Here is a 22,489-nt window from a genome sequence, read left to right as displayed (position 1 = left end):
ACCAAAAGAGATCAGAGTCCTCTAAAAGCCAGTGAAGAAAGAATTCCAGGAGGAGGAAGGCAGTAACAGTCTCATAATCAAAAGAGTTGTCAAGTAGAATGGGGACTGAGAAAAAGGCATTGGATTTTTCAATTAAGAGATCCTTGGCAAAAAAATATGCAAGAGACTGAGAAGATATTGGAACATGAGGTAGATGAGTAAGTATATTTAACCCTTTTTAAGAATATATCTAATCAAAGGGAGAAGAGAGTACAAGGCAACAACAACCTGAGGGGTTGTCAGAGTCAAATAAAGGATTTTTCTTTCAAAAATATTTGTAGATGTTAGGGAAGGAACAAGTGGGTAAAGAGAACTTTATTCTGACAGCATAATAACCTTTAGCAATGGATTGGCTGACCACAAACCCCTGAAATTTGTAGTCCTTCCATGATGTGAAGAGCAGAAACTCTTCTTAAACATGATGGAAGGGTAGATTATTTTCAAGTCCATCACAAGGCAAGAGTTAGGACTTTGAAGATGGAAAAAAAAGAGGAAGCGGCCATTCCATGACATCAAGATGACTGTGATAAGAGTAGATATCTACGACCTCAGCAGTTACTATTTTCAAATCCAAAAAAAAGAGGACTTCTCCTTAGATAAGGAGAAAGTGGTATAACTGCATTTTTTGTCAGGACCTTCCTAATCCAGAAGCAAAAGCACTGAGAAAAATGAACAAACCTTGAGAAACAGGCATTCCCTGCTAACACACCCTGCCTTACTTTTACTTAATTTTGTTCTGTTTTTTTTTGTTCTGTTACAAAATACATTTTTCTCAGTTTTCCTTCTGGTAATACTTGTAGTTGGCCCTGGTTTTATACTGTTTGGGGTACTTTTGTTTGCAGCCAATAGGAAATTTTGGTTAATATCAAAAGAAATTTTGATTAACATCACCAGAAAAAGGATCATACTTAACTATTTGAATAGAAGCACAAAAGAAAGATAAAATGGAAAATGACTAATTAGCCAAATTACAAATTTGTTATTTCGTGTCCCATGATCACTATGTAGCCATCTGCAAATCCCTGCTCATATCCAGGTTTGGTGGAGTTAATTGTTTCTCTCTTAACCACAGTGACACTAATGAACATCTTAGGTTTGATGATTTTCTCTTACTCAAACTTTATCCAAACAATTCTCAGATTTCCTTCTGCCCAGCAAAGGAAAACAAAAGCCTTTTACACCTGTTCTCATAACTTTATCTTTGGATACAATGGAGGTTTGGAGTTAGTAGTGCTTGAGCAATGATGTCTTAGAACAAGTTAATATTGGTGGTCAGCTTGTTCTTTTCATCTTTATTTCTGCAAACTTCAAAAGACATTCAACAGGCATACAATAGACAAAAATAACTTTTGTGCACAACTTTCTATGTTAATAAAGTTATTCAATGTTTTCAGTCTACTTGAAAGTAACATCAACATTTTCCTTAAATAGTTAATCCATGAGTCACAGTGGTCTTCATTATTCAGATTAATTGGAAAATCTTTCAGTTCCTTTTATTCCTCTTTCATATATTAAAAAGCTGGAAAATCTAATGAACCAAATTGTCATCACTCAGCAGAACAACACCATGTCAGTTTCATGAAAACAAATAAACCCCCTTTTTCCTGAAGGAACATCCCTTTGAATCACCAGTGACAATGAGCTAGGTAGAACTCTACCATGCGTTCTCACAACATACAGAAATAGAAACAACTGTGGTTGTAGCATTTAGCTCCTAATGATTGTGCCAATCTTCTGAACCCTTCACCAAGGCAAAAAAGTCTTATTTCACTTTTGCACCCAGAACAGTGGATATCATAATAGAAAAATACAACAAATGTCTACCAATTAAATGAAGTGTTTTCTCACCTGAACTATATGTTCAACATCTCCAACTGCTTAGTAGACATAACCAATGATACTAGCACCTCAAATCAACATGTCCAAGACTGAAATCATCAGCAATGAAACAAAAAGTCATATCTCCTCCAAATTTTCGTATTTTATATTTCTGTTGATAGTAACAATGGCTCTCCAGTAAATCATTAAACTATCATTATTTCATTTTTGATTCTATTTATGTCCCCTAGACCAGTGGTGTCAAATTCCCATGTCTAATAAATTCCTGCCACAGCACATTGACATGGAAAACCACCAATTAACATTATATATTAAGCAACTTCCATTTACAGTTTAGTCTCCTTCTGCAACATTCTAGAGATTTTGCTAGTCACAAATTTGAGATTTCTGCCCTAGAATTAGCACTTAGTATTTAATTTAAGAATTTAATGAATTCTTGTTGCCTTGTCTTGAATCAAAGTGAGATAAAGTTGTCCAATATTACAGAGCCATTATAAGTCAAAGGTTATACTTGAACCAGATCTTCCCAACTTTAAGACTAAATGTCCAGCCACATCATGTTGCTCTCAATAAAAATAACTTTTGATTGTAGAGTTTGTAAACACTTATTTATGTAATGCTTCATATCCCTTGCCTTATTTTGCACAACCCAGGAGATAGGTAAATTAGATTTTCTCAAAGTGAAGAAAGAGACTCTGAGGGCTTATTTAATTTGTCAAAAACTATATGTCCACTAAATTACAGTTTGGATTTCAACTTCGGTCAGTTGATGCCAGAACAGAGCTTCTTTATTAAGCAGGAGATGAGAAATGTGATTTCATCAGTGTACAGAAGTGTAATATAGTGAAAAATTATCAAAATGACTAAAAAGAAGTTATTAAAACCAGTTGGATGATGCAATTACCTTAGGAGTAGCTAGGTGATGGAATAGAGAGAGTGCTGGACTCACTTGTATTTAAATCTGACATCAGACACTAACTGTGTGACCCTGGACAAGTCATTTGACCATATTTGCCTCCATTTTCTCATCTATAAAATAAGCTGAAAAAGGAAATGACAAACTACTCCAGTTTCTTTTCCAAGAAAACCACAAAAAGGGTCACAAAGAGGTGAACATGATTGAAGCAATTAGACAACAACAATAGAGGACCTGGGTTCAAACCATGATTCTGTTATTTACCAGTTCTATGACTTGAGACAAATAATTAACCATTCATTATTAAGCTGTAAAATAAAAATATTGAACTAGATGACTCTGAAATTTTCTTCTAGCTCTGAATTTATCATTCCTATGATGAAACTTTCTTGACTGGAACAAATTAGCAGATTCCAAATGAAATAATAAATTATATCTTTTTAGCAAATATTAAGAGTTAGGCATTATACTAGGTCCTTTATAAATATCTTATCTGATCCTCACAAGTCAGAGAGGAACTGGGGCTAAAGAATGACTGAGTAGAAAGGAAATCTTGAACAATTTTGTAGTTTTCTTTCTTTCTCTTCAAGAGAAAGCAAAGAAAATACACTTCTCCAACCTGAGAACACCATGATTTAACTAGATACAGTACTGAATGTAGATGCAAAGGACCATGATGGCTTTTTCATTGGTTTCCTGTATATGTATGTATGTATGTATGTATGAGTGAGACATTTATCAATTTATCCTTCCTTTCCTCATAAATTTGAAAGATTCACATGAAAAGGCAATGTATTGCATTTTGACTCTGAATTCCAAGATACAATATTAGTATATTCCAGCATTTAGCCAATTCCATAGGAAATATACCCTCAAAATATAGCCTTTGTCCAAGAATTCTAGCTGCTGATTTAGATGGCAGATATTACAGCAATGTTTCTAGAGTGTCAGCAGTCCAGTAGGAAGCAAACTCCTGAACTTTGTCCTTCTTGCTTCACTTCCAAACCTGAGGACTCAAACTTCAACTGAAGTTCCCTGATGCCTTCCTTGCTATCTCTCATTCCCTGATGCCTTCCTTGCTATCTCTCAAGACCATCTTCTCTTAGTCATCTGTTAATGATTTTTCTTTCAAAGCTGCCAAAGAATGAAGTTCATTAGTATCTTCAAAACAGGTTCCCCAGGGTGCCTTTTGTTTGTTCTCTCAATTAATTCCCCAGAGCTTGTGTTAAATAGATCTGATAAAACCTAAGTCTTACTGGTTAGTATAGAAGCTGCCAAGAAAGAAATCTCAGAGATCCCAAATCTATTTTCACCCTCCAAGTCCTCTTTCTCTGCAAGTGCACCTATTTATTTACTCAAATAGGAATGCAGTTCAGTTTTATTTTGTATCAATGCCAAGAAGAGAGTTGGTGCAAACATCCACAAAGCAAACAAAGGACTAAGTGAGGTTAAGTCTATTCCCTTTTTCCTATAAATCTGTGTTGTACTTCAATTGAAGTTAACCAGACATTTTAAGAGGTTCAGAATAAATGTGATTTATTTTTATAGTTTTTAGAATAGAAACAAACCCTACAAACCCTAGGAAGAAAAGATTGTATTGAGGATTTTCTCCTTTGGGTTATGTTCCTACTAGAGAATGCATCAAATTGGAGACATTGATTATTCCCTTAGGGCTTCAGAGTATCTGACCAATTTATGTAGTATACAGGTAACTGGAAGCAACAAGAATAAATGAGATATTCTTGCTTTCTAAATAGATCAACTCAATAATAAGAGGTTACTTAAGTAACATGAGGTTTCTTCAGCAACAGAACAGGATAATGATGTGAAAAGGACTCTAGCTCAGGAGGCTCCTTGCCTGAAATCCCATTAGTCCATAGGATGCATATCTTTTCTCAAACCAAAGGAAAAATGCTTTATTTATATAAGAAGGATAAAAATTCTCTCTAGTCATTTGTCCATGCAGGCCTTTCCAAGGGTATAAGTTGTAGAGAAGATGTTTATTTGCATTGGAAGAAAAAAATTACTCAATGAGATTTCCCTACACCAATAAAAACAAAGGCTTAGTCAAATATACATATATATATATATGCATATATATATGTATATATGCATATATATATATATATATATATATATATATATATGAAAATGTCCTGATCATAGTTTATACAAATGAATAAGTAAAAAGGAATGGGTCATTTTAGGAGTCATTAGGTTCCATCTCATTAGACCTTTTCAAATGGAGAACAAATAATCATTATCTTGGAGAATTTTCTTGATGGACTATCCTTTAAGCAAAACTTGGAACAGAAATCTTCTGAGGCCACTCTGAACTCTGTAGCTCTCTGAATACAATAGGTAAACCAAGAAACAGCTATAAGTGATTTTCATTCAGTGATTATTTAACCTCAAATATACATAAGGAAAGTCCCAAAGGACAGAAATCTGTAGTACTAAGCTAACCATGTCCCAGAATCTTTTTAGGTGGACAAAATGTTATAGGTAGCTCACTGTGAAGTCTAACACAGACCTGGGAAAATGAGTAATCACAATGTGATTTCCAGCAGTTTTTCACAACCTAATTAGGGAGTCTCTACCTTTATCCCTGGAGGAGGAAATACTGAGAGCTAGACTGTTAAGGAATAACAGTTGTACTGTGAGACTATAATAAGACAACAGGAAGTGGGAAAACAGGGAAAGGAAGGAAATTAAAGACAAATAAATAAAATTATCTCTTCAATGTCACAGGGTTTGCATGGGGTGCCCTCAGGATCTGAAAAATCCCATTAAGATTTTTTGATCCTGTAATAGCACAGAAGTCTGAATCATTTCTTTTTGCTTAATGTGATGTTTAAAGCATCTTGTAAAAGCTGGATTAAGTATTTGGCTTTAAGAAGGTGAATGTTAAGTAAAAAAATCTAACCTTGTGTGTTGTCTAATAGATTTAGCATTCTTTTTGCAAACTTTAATTTTGTATTTGATTTAAGTTTAAAAGCAAAATTGTGTATATCTATATTAACAAAAGATAAAATACATTGATATAATACAATTGTATACATATATTCAATGCATTTCTGAATTTATAAACTTTTTCTGTGTTATTTGCTGCCTTCACATGTCTTTTGTGGCAACCACAAAATTCCCCCCAAAAATTACCACTTAATTTCTTATGCCAGTCCACAGGGAAAGTGAAAATATGGAAGTGATAACTGTATAAAGATTTCTGACTATGAGAAAAATGTGGGTATTTTGTTCTACAAGAATGTGAAGGGAGGATTGTAAGTTTACATTACAAAGACTAGGATCTGCCTATATTGTTACCTATAGTCAGGTTCTTTGTTAAGATAAAAGATTTACTCTCCATTTGATCAAAAACTGTCCCATTTGTTTAAGTTAAATTAGTCTAGACCTTCTCCTTTACATATGCTCAAGGCAATCTAGCCATTCTTGCTCATTAGTATAATGAGCAGGGCAGGGAAATGTGTAGGAACTAATGTATCAGTTAGATTTGTGGCCCCAGACTATGATTGGCATGAAGAGGCAGGAACAAAGTCTTTCAAACTGCATAAAAGAGCTTGTATTTTGGGATTTCCCCACCCCTCTAGCCCACCATGAGAGAGGTGTGCCATTTTATTAAGATATATTAATAAAAACCATTTTAATCACTCTGGACTAAGTTTTCTCAAGCCATTTATAACAGACCAAAATAGCTGCCTGAGTGAGAAGGAACTTACCTAGAGCAGTAAAACCCTGAAATTTACTTTAGATTAAATAATTATGAGAAAACAAGGGGGAAACATGACCTCTTCCTTCCCAAATTGCTCAAGAGGTTAACAAGAAGTCCAGAAAACAACAGGAGAGGATCCTTCTGGCAAACCCCATGCCAAGTCTTCCCAGTTCAACTAGAAATGGTCAAGGAAACTTATGACCTAAAAGGTTTGTTTGTATGTTTCAGACAACAAAAACAGAGGATTCTTCTTAATTACTCCAATTAGAAAGTCACAGCATAATGACTTGCATTGGGCCATACCTCTTAGACAAAGACAGCCCAGATCTAGAGCTCCTAGGTGCCTCTGGACTGAGAGACCCTGAACTTTCAGCACTTTGAACTTCAAGATATAGCAGAGTCTAATCCAAGAGGGAAAAGCCTGCTCAGGAAATCTAGGGCACCCTAAATGCCCTGCCCAAGTAGATACAACAGTTCCACCCAAGCACATAGCAGGGGATAGAATCTTTTCATGTCACAAAGTCCCAGGGAATAAAATCAAATTAAATGATGAATAAATTTTAAAATGTATAAACTGCTATCCAAAATTCTTGCAATGGGGCATTTAGGTGGATGTACCCTGGAGTCAGGAGGGCCAGAGTTCAAATCCAGTTTCAAGAACTTGAGACTTATTAAGATGTATGATCTTAAACAAGTCAGTTAACCCCATTGTCTTGGGGGGAAAAAAACAAGAAAACAAAAAAATTCTTACAGCACTATTTCCATTACAGTGAAAGGAGAGTCTCAAAAGAAAATAGATTTTTCAAAAGGATTAGAATAATTGAAGCAGATATTTAAAAAGAAAGAAAAGCTCTCAAAATTTTTAGTTAAAAAATGGTTTTGAAAAAGATTAAGCTTTGGAAAAAAGAATTATATGAAGATAATAATTATTCTAGATGAGAAATGATAAATTTTACCCAAAGAATTGAATTGCAAGGAAATTTGAAGAAACAAAAAAGGAATAAATTATTCCAAAAAAAGCCAGAAATTTTAGAATAGAGTCAAAATATTAAAAATTTAGAAGAGGCAAAATATAAAATCTCAAAAAACACTGACCTAGGAAATAGACGAATAGGAGATAATTTTAAAATCACTAGACATCCTGAAAACCATGATTCAAATAAGAAATGAATTCTAGACACAATATTTTTTTAAAAATCATAATATAAATTTATCAGGACTTTTTTGGGGGAGGGGAAAGGAGTTAAAATAAAGACAGAAAGAATTCATCAATCATCTCCTGAAATAAACTTATCCATAAGAAGTCCAAAAATGCAATAGAAAAATCCAGAGGTTCCATGCCAAAGGAAAGATACTAAAAAGCATCCAGAAATCAGCATATAAAGGAAGCAAGAAACCATTATCAAGAATTAAAAGAAAAAATAAGCCTATAATTAATAATTATAAAATTGAGAGGACACTTCGGAATATTCTTCTGCAAAAAGCAAAATATACAGGGTTACAAACAAATATAACTTAAAGCAGCAAATTAGGGCTGTTGTTGGATTTTTGCTTTGTTTTTATTTTTCTCAATAAGTGAAAAATTAGACTTTGAAGGAACTGAGGACTTTCAAATAGATCTGACAAAGATCTGAATTGAAGAGGTAATATTAAGCCCAAAAGGAAAGTAAGAAAACCTTGAAAAGTAAATGTATTTGGACAATTGGAAAGAGTTATATGATAACATAGTGATAACATTCTCATAAAGTGAGTGTTCTTTCAGAAGATGTCTTCAAAAGATTGTGAACATAGGAAATAAGAAACAGAGGACATGGGACACCAGTTCTATTCTGAGAGAGTTATGAGGGGAAAGGCAGAAACAATATCCTTGAAAAGAGGAATAAGCCTGTGAGATTTGCTATTTCTCATTATTGGAGTGCAAACTTGGAGGAATGAGTAAAGGACAGGGCACTGGATTGACCTCACTCATCCACAATTGATAAAGGGTGCTTAGATATACATACATAGATGTAAGAATCTGATATAGAAATACATCTTTCTCAAAAACAACAAAAAATTAAGCAGGGATGGAGAGGGAGAAGTTAAGAAAAAAATGACTGCCAGAAAAATAAAGTTCACGATCATAAAGGGAGAACTAAAAAGAAGAGGAGAAGAGAAAATGAATAGAATGGACAGGTTTCTTAGACAACTAGAAAATGGCTGGAAATTTGTCATATATTGATGTAATAATATATTCTTACCTTCTGAGGTAAGGATACCTTACCTTTCAGAACCAGTTTTCCTAAATAGGACCTGAAGGAAATAGAACTTCTGAGAAGTCAACAAGATTATAATATTTAGAAAGAACAATTATGAAAATCTTACCTCTCCCATTCTCACCCCTGATTTCTTTTCTTTTCAATTTTAGATCCAGTCAAATTCACAATGAAAAACCTCAGTACATTGACTGACTTCATCCGACTGGGTCTCACAGATGCTCCTGAATACCAGATTATGCTTTTCCTCTTTCTCTTTCTCACTTATATGTTCAGCATCATTGGCAACTTGACCATCATCACTCTCACCTTGCTGGATGCCCACCTCCAGACCCCCATGTATTTCTTCCTTTGGAATTTCTCCATCTTAGAAATTCTTTTTACATCTGTTTTTACCCCCAGACTCTTGCACAGTATCTCAACAGGGAAGAAAACCATCAGTTTTATTGGTTGCTTCACTCAGTACTTTTTTGCTATATTTCTTGGAGCCACTGAGTTTTACCTTCTGGCAGCCATGTCCTATGATCACTACATTGCCATCTGCAAGCCCCTATATTACACAACCATCATGAGCAGTACTGTCTGTGTCTTGCTTATCTTCTGCTCTTGGTTGGCTGGATTCTTCATTTCTCTAATAGGAATTATCATGGCAAAGCACCAAGACTTTTGTTCAAACAATGTCATAAACCATTATTTCTGTGATACAGCTCCCCTTATTAAGCTCTCCTGCTCAGACACAAGACTTATAGAGCTGGTTGACTCTATGTTGGCAGTACTAACACTTATAATAACTCTGGTGTTTGTGATGCTCTCTTTTATAAATATCATCAGAACAATTCTCAGAATTCCTTCTACTCAACAAAGGAAAAAAAAGCCTTTTCTACCTGTTCTTCCCACATGATTGTCATCTCCCTCTCTTATGGAAGCTGCATCTTCATGTACATCAAACCTTCAGCAAAGGATATTTCCTTCAACAAAGGAGTGGCTGTGCTCAGTACTTCAATAAGCCCTCTAATGAATCCCTTCATTTACACCCTGAGAAACAAGCAAGTAATACAAGCCTTCAGAGATTTGATCCAAAAGTTTATAGGTCATTGATAAGATGAATCCAAGCCTGCATTGAAAAATAGAGTAAGAGTGTATATTTAATATTAAATGATCGGCAATGCCTTAGACTCCTTAAAGGGGTATCAATGGGTAATCTATATGGTAGCCAGAGGAGAGAAAGCAGTAAGAAGAAGGGTCTAGAAGTTTGGAATGAAAAATATCTTAAAATGATTAAGGAAGTATAACCAACAAAAAAGAAGACAGTGAAAAAAACCTTCCAATATATGAAAAATATTCATGTTGAAGAGACATTAGTCTTATTCTGCTTAACTACAGAAAATGTAGGACCAACAGTATGATCAGCTAGGACCAAGACAGAAACAGATTTTAGTTCAATAATAGAACATCCAAAGAATGAAGTATGTCCAAAACTACAATAGGATAACTCAGGATGAAACATCTAACTGATATTTCAGGGATGTTATGGAAAGAATTTTGCTTAAAGTAGAGATTAGATTTGTTAGTTCCTTACTTGCCTTCCAGTTCTGAGAATTTATGATTTCAGTGCTTTTTTTCCTACTTTTCACTTTTTTCTGATTCTTTCAGTTCAGTGGTATTCATACTCAATTGGCTTCTTCCCCATCTTCCTCCAAATATTCTCTATTCAAGTTTATTCTATTAAATAAAATTCCTTTTCTATATTTGCCAATTCTTTTCATCTCTCTCCTCTTCTCTAAATTTCTAGAAGAAATGTTGATATTATATGGAGTCATTCTATATCTGAGAAATATGCTGAAGATTTTCATTGTTATACCTAAAAATTATGAAAAGAGAGGTTCCCATGCATGTAAAATATTTATGTAGCAGTTCCTTTTGTAGTGACAAAAAGCTAGAATCTACAAAGTTCAACAACTGAGGAACAACTGAATAAATTTTGACAAATGACTAGTAGAATTACTATTTTTCTCTAAAAAAAGTAAGGAAATTATTTCCAAATGAAATTAAAAGACATAAGAATTGATGCAAAGTAAAATTAGCAGAATAGAAAAATTATTATGCTATAATACTAATATAAGTGATCGATTATGAGGGCTTTTATAAACTTGTGAAGAGTGAGAAAGGAAGAACCCAGATAGCATTTTTATATCTAAAAATGAATAAGATATAAAACATACTATAAAAATTGAAAGAACCACAATCAATTAAAAAATCCATGGTTCCAAGAGGATTTTGAAATAGACTATCCATTATAGAGAAATAATTTAGAATACAGAAAGGGCTATATTGTATTTTAAAAGAAACTGTTTTGCTATATTGTATTTTAAAGGAAACTGTTTTGCTTGATACTATGTAACAAGAACTTTGTATTTCTTTTTAATGGGATGAGAGGTAAGAGGGGGAGAGAGTGGAATCTGTTAAAAAAATTTTAGCAAGAGGTGAGTAAGGGTATAGGTCGAATGGTCCCAGTAATTTTAGATGAGGGTACTCCTTTTTTAAAATTAATTTTTATTAAAGATATTATTTGAGTTTTATAATTTTCCCCCCAATCTTACTTCCCTCCCCCCCACCTACCCCCATGGAAAGCAATTTATCGGTCTTTACTTTGTTTCCATGTTGTACCTTGATCCAAATTGGGTGTGATGAGAGAGAAATCATATCCTTAGAGAAGAGACAAGAATTCTCAGAGGTAACAAGATCAGAAATAAGATATCTGTTTTTTTCTAAATTAAAGGGAATAGTCCTTGAACTTTGTTCAAACTCCACAGCTCCTTAACTGGATACAGATAGCACTCTCCTTTGCAGACAGCCCAAAATTGCTCCCAATTGTTGCACTGATGGAATGAGCAAGTCCTTCAAGGTTGATCATCATTCCCATGGTGCTGTTAGAGTGTACAGTGTTTTTCTGGTTCTGCTCATCTCATTCAGCATCAGTTCATGCAAATCCCTCCAGGCTTCCCTGAAATCCCATCCCTCCTGGTTTCTAATAAAACAATAGTATTCCATGACATACATATACAACAGCTTGCTAAAATTGAAGGATATTTATTGATTTCCAATTCTTTGCCAGCACAAACAGGGCTGCTATAAATATTTTTGTACAAGTAAAAAGTAAACTCCTATGAGATAGAGAAAAATCTTATAGTTTTTTTTCTTTTTATTCTAAGTGCTTAGCACAGTGTCTGACACTTGTTAAAGACTCATACATGCTTGTGGATCAGTTGATTGATGTAAGAAGACTATAGCATGTAAGCAGGGATTATTGGTACCAAGGAAATGACATGACAGATGCCTTCAAGGATGTGTATGAGTGGAAGGGGAATAGCCACACAGCCAATATAGAAAACAACAGAAAGTCAGCTCAGATGAAAGCTATGGTAGCACGTTGGTTTTATCATTTATGGAAGGATGGGGATGGGTCGTGATTTGTATTAGCAAATAGTGTCCACACTGATGGGGATTTGAATTCCATTTAAGATATAGATAAAGTGAGCATGACATATCTCTACAATTCAACTCTAAAAGCCCTGAGGGACCACTTTAATTTTTTTTTATCCTCACTCAGTGAATATTTGGTGGAATGAATGAATTTTGTTCAACTGAATCAAGTTTCAGCATATGGTGCATGTTTTCGGCTAAGCATAGCTCAACTATGTTACACTCCATGAGAATTCCTAGCATAGTAGATCCAGGTCTATATCTGGCATATGTCCCTTTTGTTTCCATGTTTCACTTCTCAAGTCCTTGTAATTAACTCTGGTTACATTCGTCTTCATGTTTACAATCTAGGCACTGCATGAAAAAGTACTGAATGAAATGCTGCTATTTTTAACTTCATCTTGGAATTAAATCACTTAAGTTTAACTCTATGGATAACTGTATTCAGATTCTCACTAGGATCCAATGAAAAGATAAGAAAGCTCCTTTATTAACTTCCTTTAAGAAAATTTGTTATATTTGGGGGAAGGGGCTTGCAGAAGAAAAATAAGGTGAGAAATATTTATTATTTAATATTCCCATTGTGCTTTGGAATTTTTTCAAATGATTGATTTCCTTTTGGTTGATTCCATTTTTTGTCTCTTTCCAAGAATATGAAAATATTCTGCAATTGCAGACTCCATTTCCTACACTCTGTGCTTAGGATTAGCATCATAGTAGCTCCATGTTTTAGTAAGACTGAATTTCAAAAAAGCATAAAAAAATGAGAAGAGATATTGAACCTACTAACCATAATTAAGATCCCTTAAGACTAATTTACCAGTATAATTTTTTGACTTTTTTTTATAAGACAGGATGGTTAAGTGCCTTGCCTAAGGCATCGCAGTGTAGTTATTAAGTGGTAATTACCAAATTATTCATTTTGAATTCTTTTCTCTTGCTCCGTTTTGCTTATTCTACCTTTATCCAGTCTCCTACATTAAGCACTTGCTGTCTATTCCCATAGCCACCAGCTTAGTCAGTTTATCATTCAAACGCCATTCTTGTCAACGTACTGAAGTCCGACCCTTGACTTCATGGAGTTGATTCTCCTTGAAATCAGACATATGCCCCCGAAAAAAATTGTTTTCAGTGATTTTGGTTGCAGTTTGAGACAAGAAGAAAACAAATAGAACTTCATACCCAGATAACACCAGGAATATCCACACATATAAAATATTTCTCCTTTGGCTTTCTTACACTTTAGAGATTGCACCGGATATAGGATTTATGGAGCCTTAGGTATTCTAGATAACATTAGGGTTTGGGTTAGGGTTAGGCCCAGGGTTAGGGTTAGGATTCTTGTCTGTTTGAATGTCAGGGCTAGCTCTTTGGACTGCTTAGGGTTAGGGTTAGAGTTAGGCTTAGGGTTATGGTTACGGTTTGGGTTAGGTTTGGGGTTCTCACCCCTTACTTAGTCTGCATCTCTCTTGTTTTCTTTGTAGATCTAGTAGATCCCGAAGACATAATAATCTATTACAGAACACAGAGCTGTAGATAATTTGTAAAAAGAATCCTATTGCCATTCTGGACTTTCACCACTTTTATACTCTATCACAGGTAGAGTATACTATACCACAGGTGCTTGTTGCTGTATACTCTATTCACTCTTGTTATCTCAACTTTGATGCCAGAATTAGAAATTCCCTGTTCAGTGTCAGTTAGTTAGGGTTAGGGTTGGGCTTAGATTTAAGGATAGGGCTAGGATGAGGTTTAGGTTTAAGGTTTGGCTTAGGGTTAGGGTTAGAGTGAGGGTTAGGGTTAGGGTTAGGGATAGGGAAAGGGTTAGGGTTTGGGTTAGGGTTTGATTTGGGCTTAAGCGTAGGGTTGCTATTAGGGTTAGGTTTTTGGTTAGTGTTTATTTATGTTTGGGGTTGGGGTGTGGCTTGATTTATTGTTAGGGTTAGTTTTAGGGTTAGGTTTAAGGTAAGGGTTAGGGTTAGTATCAGGTTTGGGTTATTTTTAGAGTCAGATTTAGGGTTAGGGTTAGAGTTAGGATGTGGTTTTGGTTTAGTTTTAGGTATAGTGTCAGGATTAGGCTCAGTGCTAGGTTTATTGTCAGTTTAAATTCGCCCACCCATAGAAGCTTTTAGTTACAATTGCCATGGTTTATTCAACTCTTACTTTACTGAGGACTGGATGCTGCAGAAACTCTCAAAAGTCAGTATTTTCCCTTACTCATGATAACGTAACATAGGAAGTTGAATTCAGTGAGGAAAACGTAGGGGTGATAGTTCCTCTATTTGTCTTTCTGGGGAGCATCTCCTTTAGATTTACCTAAGGTAAACTCAGGGTTCCAAAATGAATTTCTATTACCATCTAGTCAACTTGCATTTTGACCTTGAGCATCGGTGTATGCTGTTACTGTATTGCCCACATGCTCAAAATCCTGACTGATTTTCTTAAAGAAAGGGAGGCAATTTGTGAATGAGTAATGTCACATTCCGTATGTTGCAAATAGATCTCTTTACCTGTGTACCCAAATCCATTCCTTCCTTTACCTTTACGATAGGAAGGTACCACCATCCTTTGTCAATGTTTTCTTGAATTCCTCAATGATACTTTACCTATTTATATAGTCACTTGTCAAGTATCTTCACTTCGCCCTTTACAATTTGTTTCGGCATATCTCTTCTTGCCTCCCCAACTGCCACTACCTGTTGAAAGCCATGAGTTTAACTGGACAATATTAATAGCCTTGTGATTAGGCTCCTTGCCTCGGAAGTCTCTTAACTCAAATCTTATTTGGAACATCTGAACAAGTCACCCCTTGCGTCCTAGGCAATAAACTCTAGTGTTACCCTGTTACTTGAGGATCATAGATGAAATTCTCTGATTGAGCTTCGTGATATAGATCTTTGTACCTTTTCAGGTTTCTCATTCTTTGAGCACCTCAGCCTTCTGTTGAGTTGAAAAAGCCTTCTTCCTGATCGTCAGTCACTGCGTTCCATATTCTAAATCCACAGCTTTCCCTCCATCTATCGTGTTTAAGTTTTTGCAAGGCAATGGGGTTAAGCGGCTTGCCCAAGGCTACACAGCTTGGCAATTATTAAGTATCTGAAGACAGATTTAAACTCAGGCACTCCTGACTCCAGGACTTCGTTTCTGGAGGAGAGATTTCGGACCTAGTCTCTGGAGGAGCCGCGTTGGAAGGGATACCATAAAGTCCCCCTTCTGGGGGTCCTGGTGGGTTGTGGGCACGGGAGGGACTCGGTGGCGGGGTGGGGGACTCGTGGCCGGACCCCCGTGGCGGCCAAAGCGGTAGCTCCATTTTTTTCCGCGGAGCTGCAGGGAGTCTGGAAGTCCTATGGGGTCAAGATTGCTGAAGCGACGCCAGGAGGACCTCAAAAGGGATCACGAGGACTTGGACATGCCTGAAAATTATTGAATAACAACTACCTGGGCTCAGCAACCTATCCACTAAGTTACCTAGATGCAACTTGAAAAAACTATAGAGTATTATATATGTCTATGCGATTAACTGTGATCAAATGAAATATTTAATAATTACTACAGAATGAGTAATAATAATGATTGCTGACTCATACTTGATCTCACATAATATATATTCACACTATCTCAATTGATTCTCATACCAATCATGAATTCCTCATTCTATTTTACATACAATTCAAGACTGAGATCCACAGATCATGATGATGTTTGTCTTTCATTTTTTTTAGGTTTTTACAAGGCACATGGGGTTAAGTGGCTTGCCCAAGGCCACATGGCTAAGTAATTATTAAGTGTCTGAGACTGGATTTGAACCCAGGTACTCCTGACTCCAGGGCCCGTGCTTTATCCACTGAGCCACCTAGCTGCCCCTTGTCTTTCATTCTTGAATAAGACCGTGACATCAGGGAGATGATGTCATGACAAGCACATGAATTGGATTTAAGAGGGGGAGGAGTGCTATGCAAAGTCATCAACCTCACTTTCTCCTCTGGAGTCTTCTGGGTCCAGTGGTGAGATATGAATCAGGATGACTGGAGATGACCCTGGACATGAGGTCACACATCTAGAAAGAGTCAAATGTCTGAGTCTGGATTTGAGCTCCTGTCCTCCTGACCCAAGGCCGGTGCTCTACCCATTGTGCCACCTGGCTTCTTCCAAAGATCATCGAAGAGCAGGGATATCCTTTCCCACTAAGGGAGGTCTGACTCTGGACAAACATAGACCAATTTCAGTCCTATGGGGAAGTAATGTCTAAAAAGAGAAAGGGATCAAACTCTTTATTTCTTTTTTTTCTTTCTCTTTTTTCCCCTTCCCTTCCTCTTTTGCTTCCTTCTTTTCTTTTCTTTTCTTCCTTTAATATCTCATAAACATAATCCCCCTTGTACAACATAGACCAATTCAGTTCTATAAGGAAGTTATTTCTAAAAAATAAAGAGGGGGGGCAACTAAGTGGCACAATGGATAGAGCACCAACCCTGGAGTCAGGAGGACCTGAGTTCAAATCCTGCCGCAGACACTTAATAATTACCTAGCTTTGTGATCTTGAGCAAGTCACTTTAACCCCATTGCCTTGCAAAAAAGAAAAAATTAAAAAGAGAGATGGACCAAACTCCTTATTTATTTTTTCTCTCTCTTTCTTCCCTTCCCCTCCTTTTCTTTCTTTTTCTTTCTCCAGTATCTCATGGGCATAATGCCTGCTACACAGCTTGGGAATCGAGAGAGTGCAGTGGTGGATCAGGCTCACAAATGATTTTTTAGGGATCATTGTTGTTTACATTAAGTTCAAGTCCAAAGACATCAGCATTAGATTATCCGGACTAGAGTCTCAGGTCCTATCCTCTTTATATGTTCACTGATAATTCCATCGGCCCATTTTCCTGAACTCTCTCATGCTTGTGACTGATATTCTCCTGAGAAAAAGAAGAAAATGAATGAAATTCCTATTGATCCAGTTCATTTCGCTGAGCCACATGGCCAAATGGGGAGGTCCAGGAGGATTCTTCAGGTCTCTGCCTGCTTACTGTGACTAAGGGCATCCTTAACCCTCAGATGAGAATTTATAAATGGCCCCAGTTTGGTATTTTTTGATGTGTCTGACTTTTTGTGTTCCTTCCCTGATGTCAGTTTAGGTATTTCTTACATTTAGCTTCTTCCCAAAAGGGAGTTATCCGGCCTCTTCAAAAAGCTACTTCATTTACAAAGTAGATATAACATAATATAAACATAGCTATTTTATTTATTCTACCAAAATAATACTTAAAACACAAATGGTTTATTAAATTGTATTATCAAACGCTTAAATATATGAACTAATAACTCATCATTTCTGTTTAAATCTATTGGGAGTTTAGTTCTTATAACATCAAAGCATGAAGTACGCGGTTAGACTTTGAAATAACCATTTCACTCTCAAATCATCTCTCCACTTGTTTAGCACATTCCTTAAGGTCCATATCTTTTGTTAAGTCAGGGCAATGCCATAAACTCATCTTAATGCCCATGGTTAGTTTCTTTTCTAAGAGGTGATGCAATAACAATAATGGGTACTTTCATTGACAGTCCACTCCCAGACTTCCCAATGACACTAGCGCTTGAATAATCTGTTAGTTTCTATGGTTGGGAATGGACATCTCAGGATTTCCTTTTTAGCTATGTGGAATCAGGGAAAGAAATGCAAGGCGTAAGAGGCAATCAAGGCCTCAAGCTCCATTTTTGGTTCACCTAGATAAAGATACGTTTTTACTATCATATATTAATCACCCCATAGATGGCAGGAAAGGCACTCACTCTTATCATGGGACATCCAGCAAAGAACTGCTCTAGCCCCAAGCCTACTCTTATGTTGGGAAAAGAGATAGAAAAAAAATATTCTTTTCAAAATCTTTTGAGTGGGGAACTTATTCACTGGACAAATGTCTTTATTGCAGGTGACTCTCTTCTATGATAGAGGAGGTAAGGAAGTTCATGAGGATAACCAGAAGCCTTTCTTTGTGCGTATCATTTATCAAGGGACCTAAAAGCAAAGAGAAGCAAAAGTATGTCACCAGAAGGTGCCAGCTCCAGGCGTGCTCTGAAGAGGGGATGACCACTTTTACTTAGGAGGGGAAAATGTGATTTAAACCCTTATCTCACTTGACTCCGTTTTCATCATACTTTCCCTCCAAACCTTATTGACTGGTTAACTAATATCTATGAGAAGAACTGTCTTATTGAATTTTGCATTGTCCTTTATGCTTAGCATAGGACTTTATATACAGTTGTTGCTTAATCAATATTGTATTTATTGAAGGTACTATAAAATCATTACAAGTTAGTATATGAACAATTAATAAATGGTGTATAAATTAAGTGCTTTGAGAATTCAGGGGAGGTCAAGATCACAGGGCAGGAGCAGTTTGCAAAGGCTTTTAATGCCATACCAATGTCATTTATTTAAAAGTAAATTATGGTACATAGCAAACTCTCAAGTGTAGGGTCAGATTGTGCAGAAGAAAGCTCTTAAATATTCAGGAAGTGGAAATATGGAATTCATCATTAAGGTACCCACATATGTAATCTTGTGTTTAATTTCCCTTAAAGAGAAAAAATCTGTCATTTAATGATTGACTATCCCCCTTTATTCTTTGCCTCTTCCGTATGGCCTTTGTATATGACTAATTAATGAATTTAACTAGCTTTTGAGGCCAAGTCTTGAGATTATAGCATAGAATTTAGAACTTAATAGCAGTTTAATGATAATAGTCAACATATGATGTTTTTAAGATTTGCAAAGTGTTATAGATCTATTATCTCATTTGATCCTCAAAATAACAACAATTGATATAATCCTCATTTTGCAGATAAGGAAATTAAATCTGAGAGAGGGTAACTGAATTGTCCTGCATCATATAGCTGGTGATGTTTTCCTGACTCCAAGTCTCCCATTTTATTTCATTGTATCATCCGGCTGACTGTAATTATGAAGCTATTGGGGGGGGGCAGTTAGTTGGCAGAGTAGATAGAGCACTGGCCCTGGAGTTAGGAGTAACTGAGTTCAAATTCAGCCTCAGACACTTAATAATTACGTAGCCGTGTGGCCTCGGGCAAGCCACTTAACCCCACTGCCTTGCAAAAACTAAAAAAAAAAGCTATTATGAAAGGAGTTTGAGTTCAGAAAAAGAGACAGATTTGGGGTTTGGGGTAATGCTAAGTAAGGAGTGGTAAGGACATCAAGAGCTACCTCATTAAAAAAAAAAACTGGAAGACCAATGGCAATAAAAATAAAAGAGTATAATTAAGTTATTGTAGAGAAGGAAACTATCAAGGAGGGATATGGCTCTACAGACATTCCCTTATAGATTTGGGATAATGCCTTAAGTTGTACCCACCTATTCAAGGGCTGAGGAAAGTTCCAAGAAAAGGTACCTTCTTTTTCCAACTTGCTATCCTGTGGTCGTAGAAATATATATTATTTTGTTACCCCAACATTTCTTTTTTGTCTCTACCACAAAAAGATATTGGGATAACTAGATAAAAACATAAATTAAGAAGAGACTCAAACTTTTTCCTTCAAGTTAGGGAATTTCTTAACTGGAGACTTGGGGCATTTGTAATAATACTTTTGACTTTTTTGTCTAATGTTTGTCTAATGCTCTAAAGCAGGTAAAGGAACCAAATGAATCAGATGTATCACTATATTGCCCTGAGGATTAACATGACCCTGTTATTGACTAATACCCTCCCCACTTCCCAAATTAATATCCTATATGAGGAAGCCGTGATTAAGAGTAAATAAGTCCCATGACTAAGATCAGACAAATAACGAGCAGCAGAGCCACAATTAGAACTATACTCCTTCCAATTCATAACTGAACCATTCCAAATTGAGTAAAAGTATTCAGAATCTTTTTGCCCTGACCAATACAATTTTATTGCCACACATGAGCTGGTTCATTGCACCCTTGAATGATACATTTATTCGATAAAGGCCAATATAGTTTTGTATCAATATCAGAAAATGTCTTTGACCAAAGAAATCATGTCCAATTGGTATAATATAGTATTAAGCATCATAGACTTTTATTGATGTTCTTGTCATATTTTTGTTAGTAGAGTTAGGACCAACATTTGCCTATATAATTTCTTTATCTGTAAAACTGGAATAGTGGTATTATATACGTATGAACATACGACAGAATAAAATAAATATTTCAACATATCTATAAGAAAAGTATACAATACAAATATAACAGTTATAAATAATTATAAAATCATATGAAGCTATGGAGAGGATAGCAAATGGATAAAATACTTGTCTGGAGTCATGAAATTCTAGGTTTAAAACCTCTCTCTTAAACTAACTTTTTGGACTGGGGTGAGACATCTAGTTTTTCAGTGCCTCAGATCATGTCTAAATGTACTCCTATAGGATTCATTTACACTCATTTTATCCAAATAAACATATCCCTATATATAAATATATACATAGAAAAATATTAGGGAAAAACCCATACATTAAAATCATTGTGTCTCTAGAAGTTGAATTCAGATTCCTCTTATGCCCATGTCTCTCCATTTTTCTCTGTTCTGCATCTCCCCCTTACTTCCTTATTCCTCAAACTAAACACAAGAGCTAGAGGATAGAAGCTAACGTAAAAAGAAGTGAATTCAATTTAAATCATGACTAACAGTTATTTACAGGTTTAAAATGAGATTTCATTTCATCTGAGTACCATTTCATTATTATTTTAGTAGATGTGTCTTCTGCAATTCATTTTGTAAGTAGCTTGCGTTTACTATACTTTGCTGTGATAACTTCAGTATCTCATTAAACTCAGTCTTTAACATTATTGACTATTGTCATTCCCGATAGTGATCACTTATCTGTCTTCCATTTTCATGAACTCTTGGTTTCTACTGGTCTGTGTGTCTCCTTTGACATAAACCAGATGGGGTATTTAAACAGGTATGCATGTAATAGCTAAATGGCAAAAAGAGTAACAATGAAAGATAGCTAAAAGGCCAAAGGGAGAATATTTGTCATTGGAGAGAGACACCAAAATTACTTATTCTACTTAAAAGACATGTAGCTGATGATGGACTGAAAAAACATCTATTCAGAAGATATAAATTAGAGAAAACAGGGTGTTATTTAGTTCAAAAGTCAACTATCCCTTATAAATTACAAATTAAACTAAGAAGTCAATTGTTATTTTTCAGAACCTGCACTAGTGTTTGAGGGGTAATACAACTGTAAGTAGGAGCTTTGAAAATGTTCAAATAAATTTGAATTCTTTCCTTCCATGTAATGCAATTGATTTTCATTTTGTGGCTAAGTGAGTTTATTCGATTATTTACAGCTTCTTTTAATATTGTAAGCTTTCTAATTTTAAAGCAAAGAGGCATATTTGGGAAATTGTGGATTGGTTTTAATGACTCAAAATTACTTCCTCTGCAAATCCTCCCTTTTTTTCAGCACAAATGTTTTCAGTTTGATGTTCTATGGTTGTGACTTCAGTATAGGATAATCTCTGAGGAACTAAATTTTTAGTTGTACCAAGCACAAAAAGGCATAATATACAAAGTAAGTAGGAGTATGTGTATACATACATACACATATGTATATGCTTATATATATATATATATATATATATATATATATAAATGTATACAAAGGCAAATGCATACATGTATTTATATATTCTATATATACATTTATGTGTATGTGTATGTATATATATACATATGCATACATGTGTTGTACAAACATTACATATATATATATATATATATATATATATATATATATATATATATATTTCCAATGTTGAAATACAATCAAAAATGAGCGTTAAGTGATGGTATTGGGGAGATATTTAGATATTTTTGGGAAAGGAAGTGTGTTGATTATGTGGTAATAAAATATAGTATGCATAGTTAAGCATTTCAAATCAGGGAGCTGTAGATTTAAACTCTTTCTCAGAAAGTTATTACTTGATATGAGGTTAACCTCTTTAAGTATAAATTTTCTCATATTTAATAATGATAATAAATTATACTTCAGAGGATGACTTTTGTCATTTTCAAGTAAGATATGTATATATATAAGCATGCATATATATATATACTTACATATTTTATGTAAATGACACTAAATCTTAAAACAATATATAAATATCAGATTTTTTTGTTATAAAAGCATGGTGCTTTAGTATTTCTAGAAGGCTAACCTTGGAAATGAGAAGACCTAGATTT

General features: G+C 35.2%; 1 protein-coding gene and 1 long non-coding RNA gene across 2 annotated transcripts; one reads left to right on the top strand and one right to left on the bottom strand.

Moving 5' to 3' along the window:
* The first annotated feature begins 8,948 nt into the window (after positions 1–8,948).
* On the top strand, positions 8,949–9,877 carry LOC141511556 (olfactory receptor 6C4-like). Its single transcript, XM_074220694.1, is given in 2 exon segments — positions 8,949–9,644; positions 9,647–9,877. Coding segments are annotated over 2 exon segments (927 nt in total).
* A 5,721-nt stretch (positions 9,878–15,598) lies between these two features.
* LOC141514667 (uncharacterized) lies at positions 15,599–20,632 on the bottom strand. The gene is made up of 3 exons (XR_012476078.1): positions 19,624–20,632; positions 18,044–18,269; positions 15,599–17,166 (listed from the first exon to the last, which is right to left on the bottom strand). It is a non-coding gene; the product is annotated as an uncharacterized LOC141514667 (long non-coding RNA).
* Between the last annotated feature and the right edge of the window lie 1,857 nt (positions 20,633–22,489).

The sequence above is a fragment of the Macrotis lagotis genome, chromosome 2, assembly GCF_037893015.1.
Source record: "Macrotis lagotis isolate mMagLag1 chromosome 2, bilby.v1.9.chrom.fasta, whole genome shotgun sequence".
Taxonomy (NCBI): Eukaryota; Metazoa; Chordata; class Mammalia; order Peramelemorphia; family Peramelidae; genus Macrotis; species Macrotis lagotis.
Note: the sequence above shows the minus strand (reverse complement) of the source record. Positions and strands in the feature narration are given on the sequence as shown.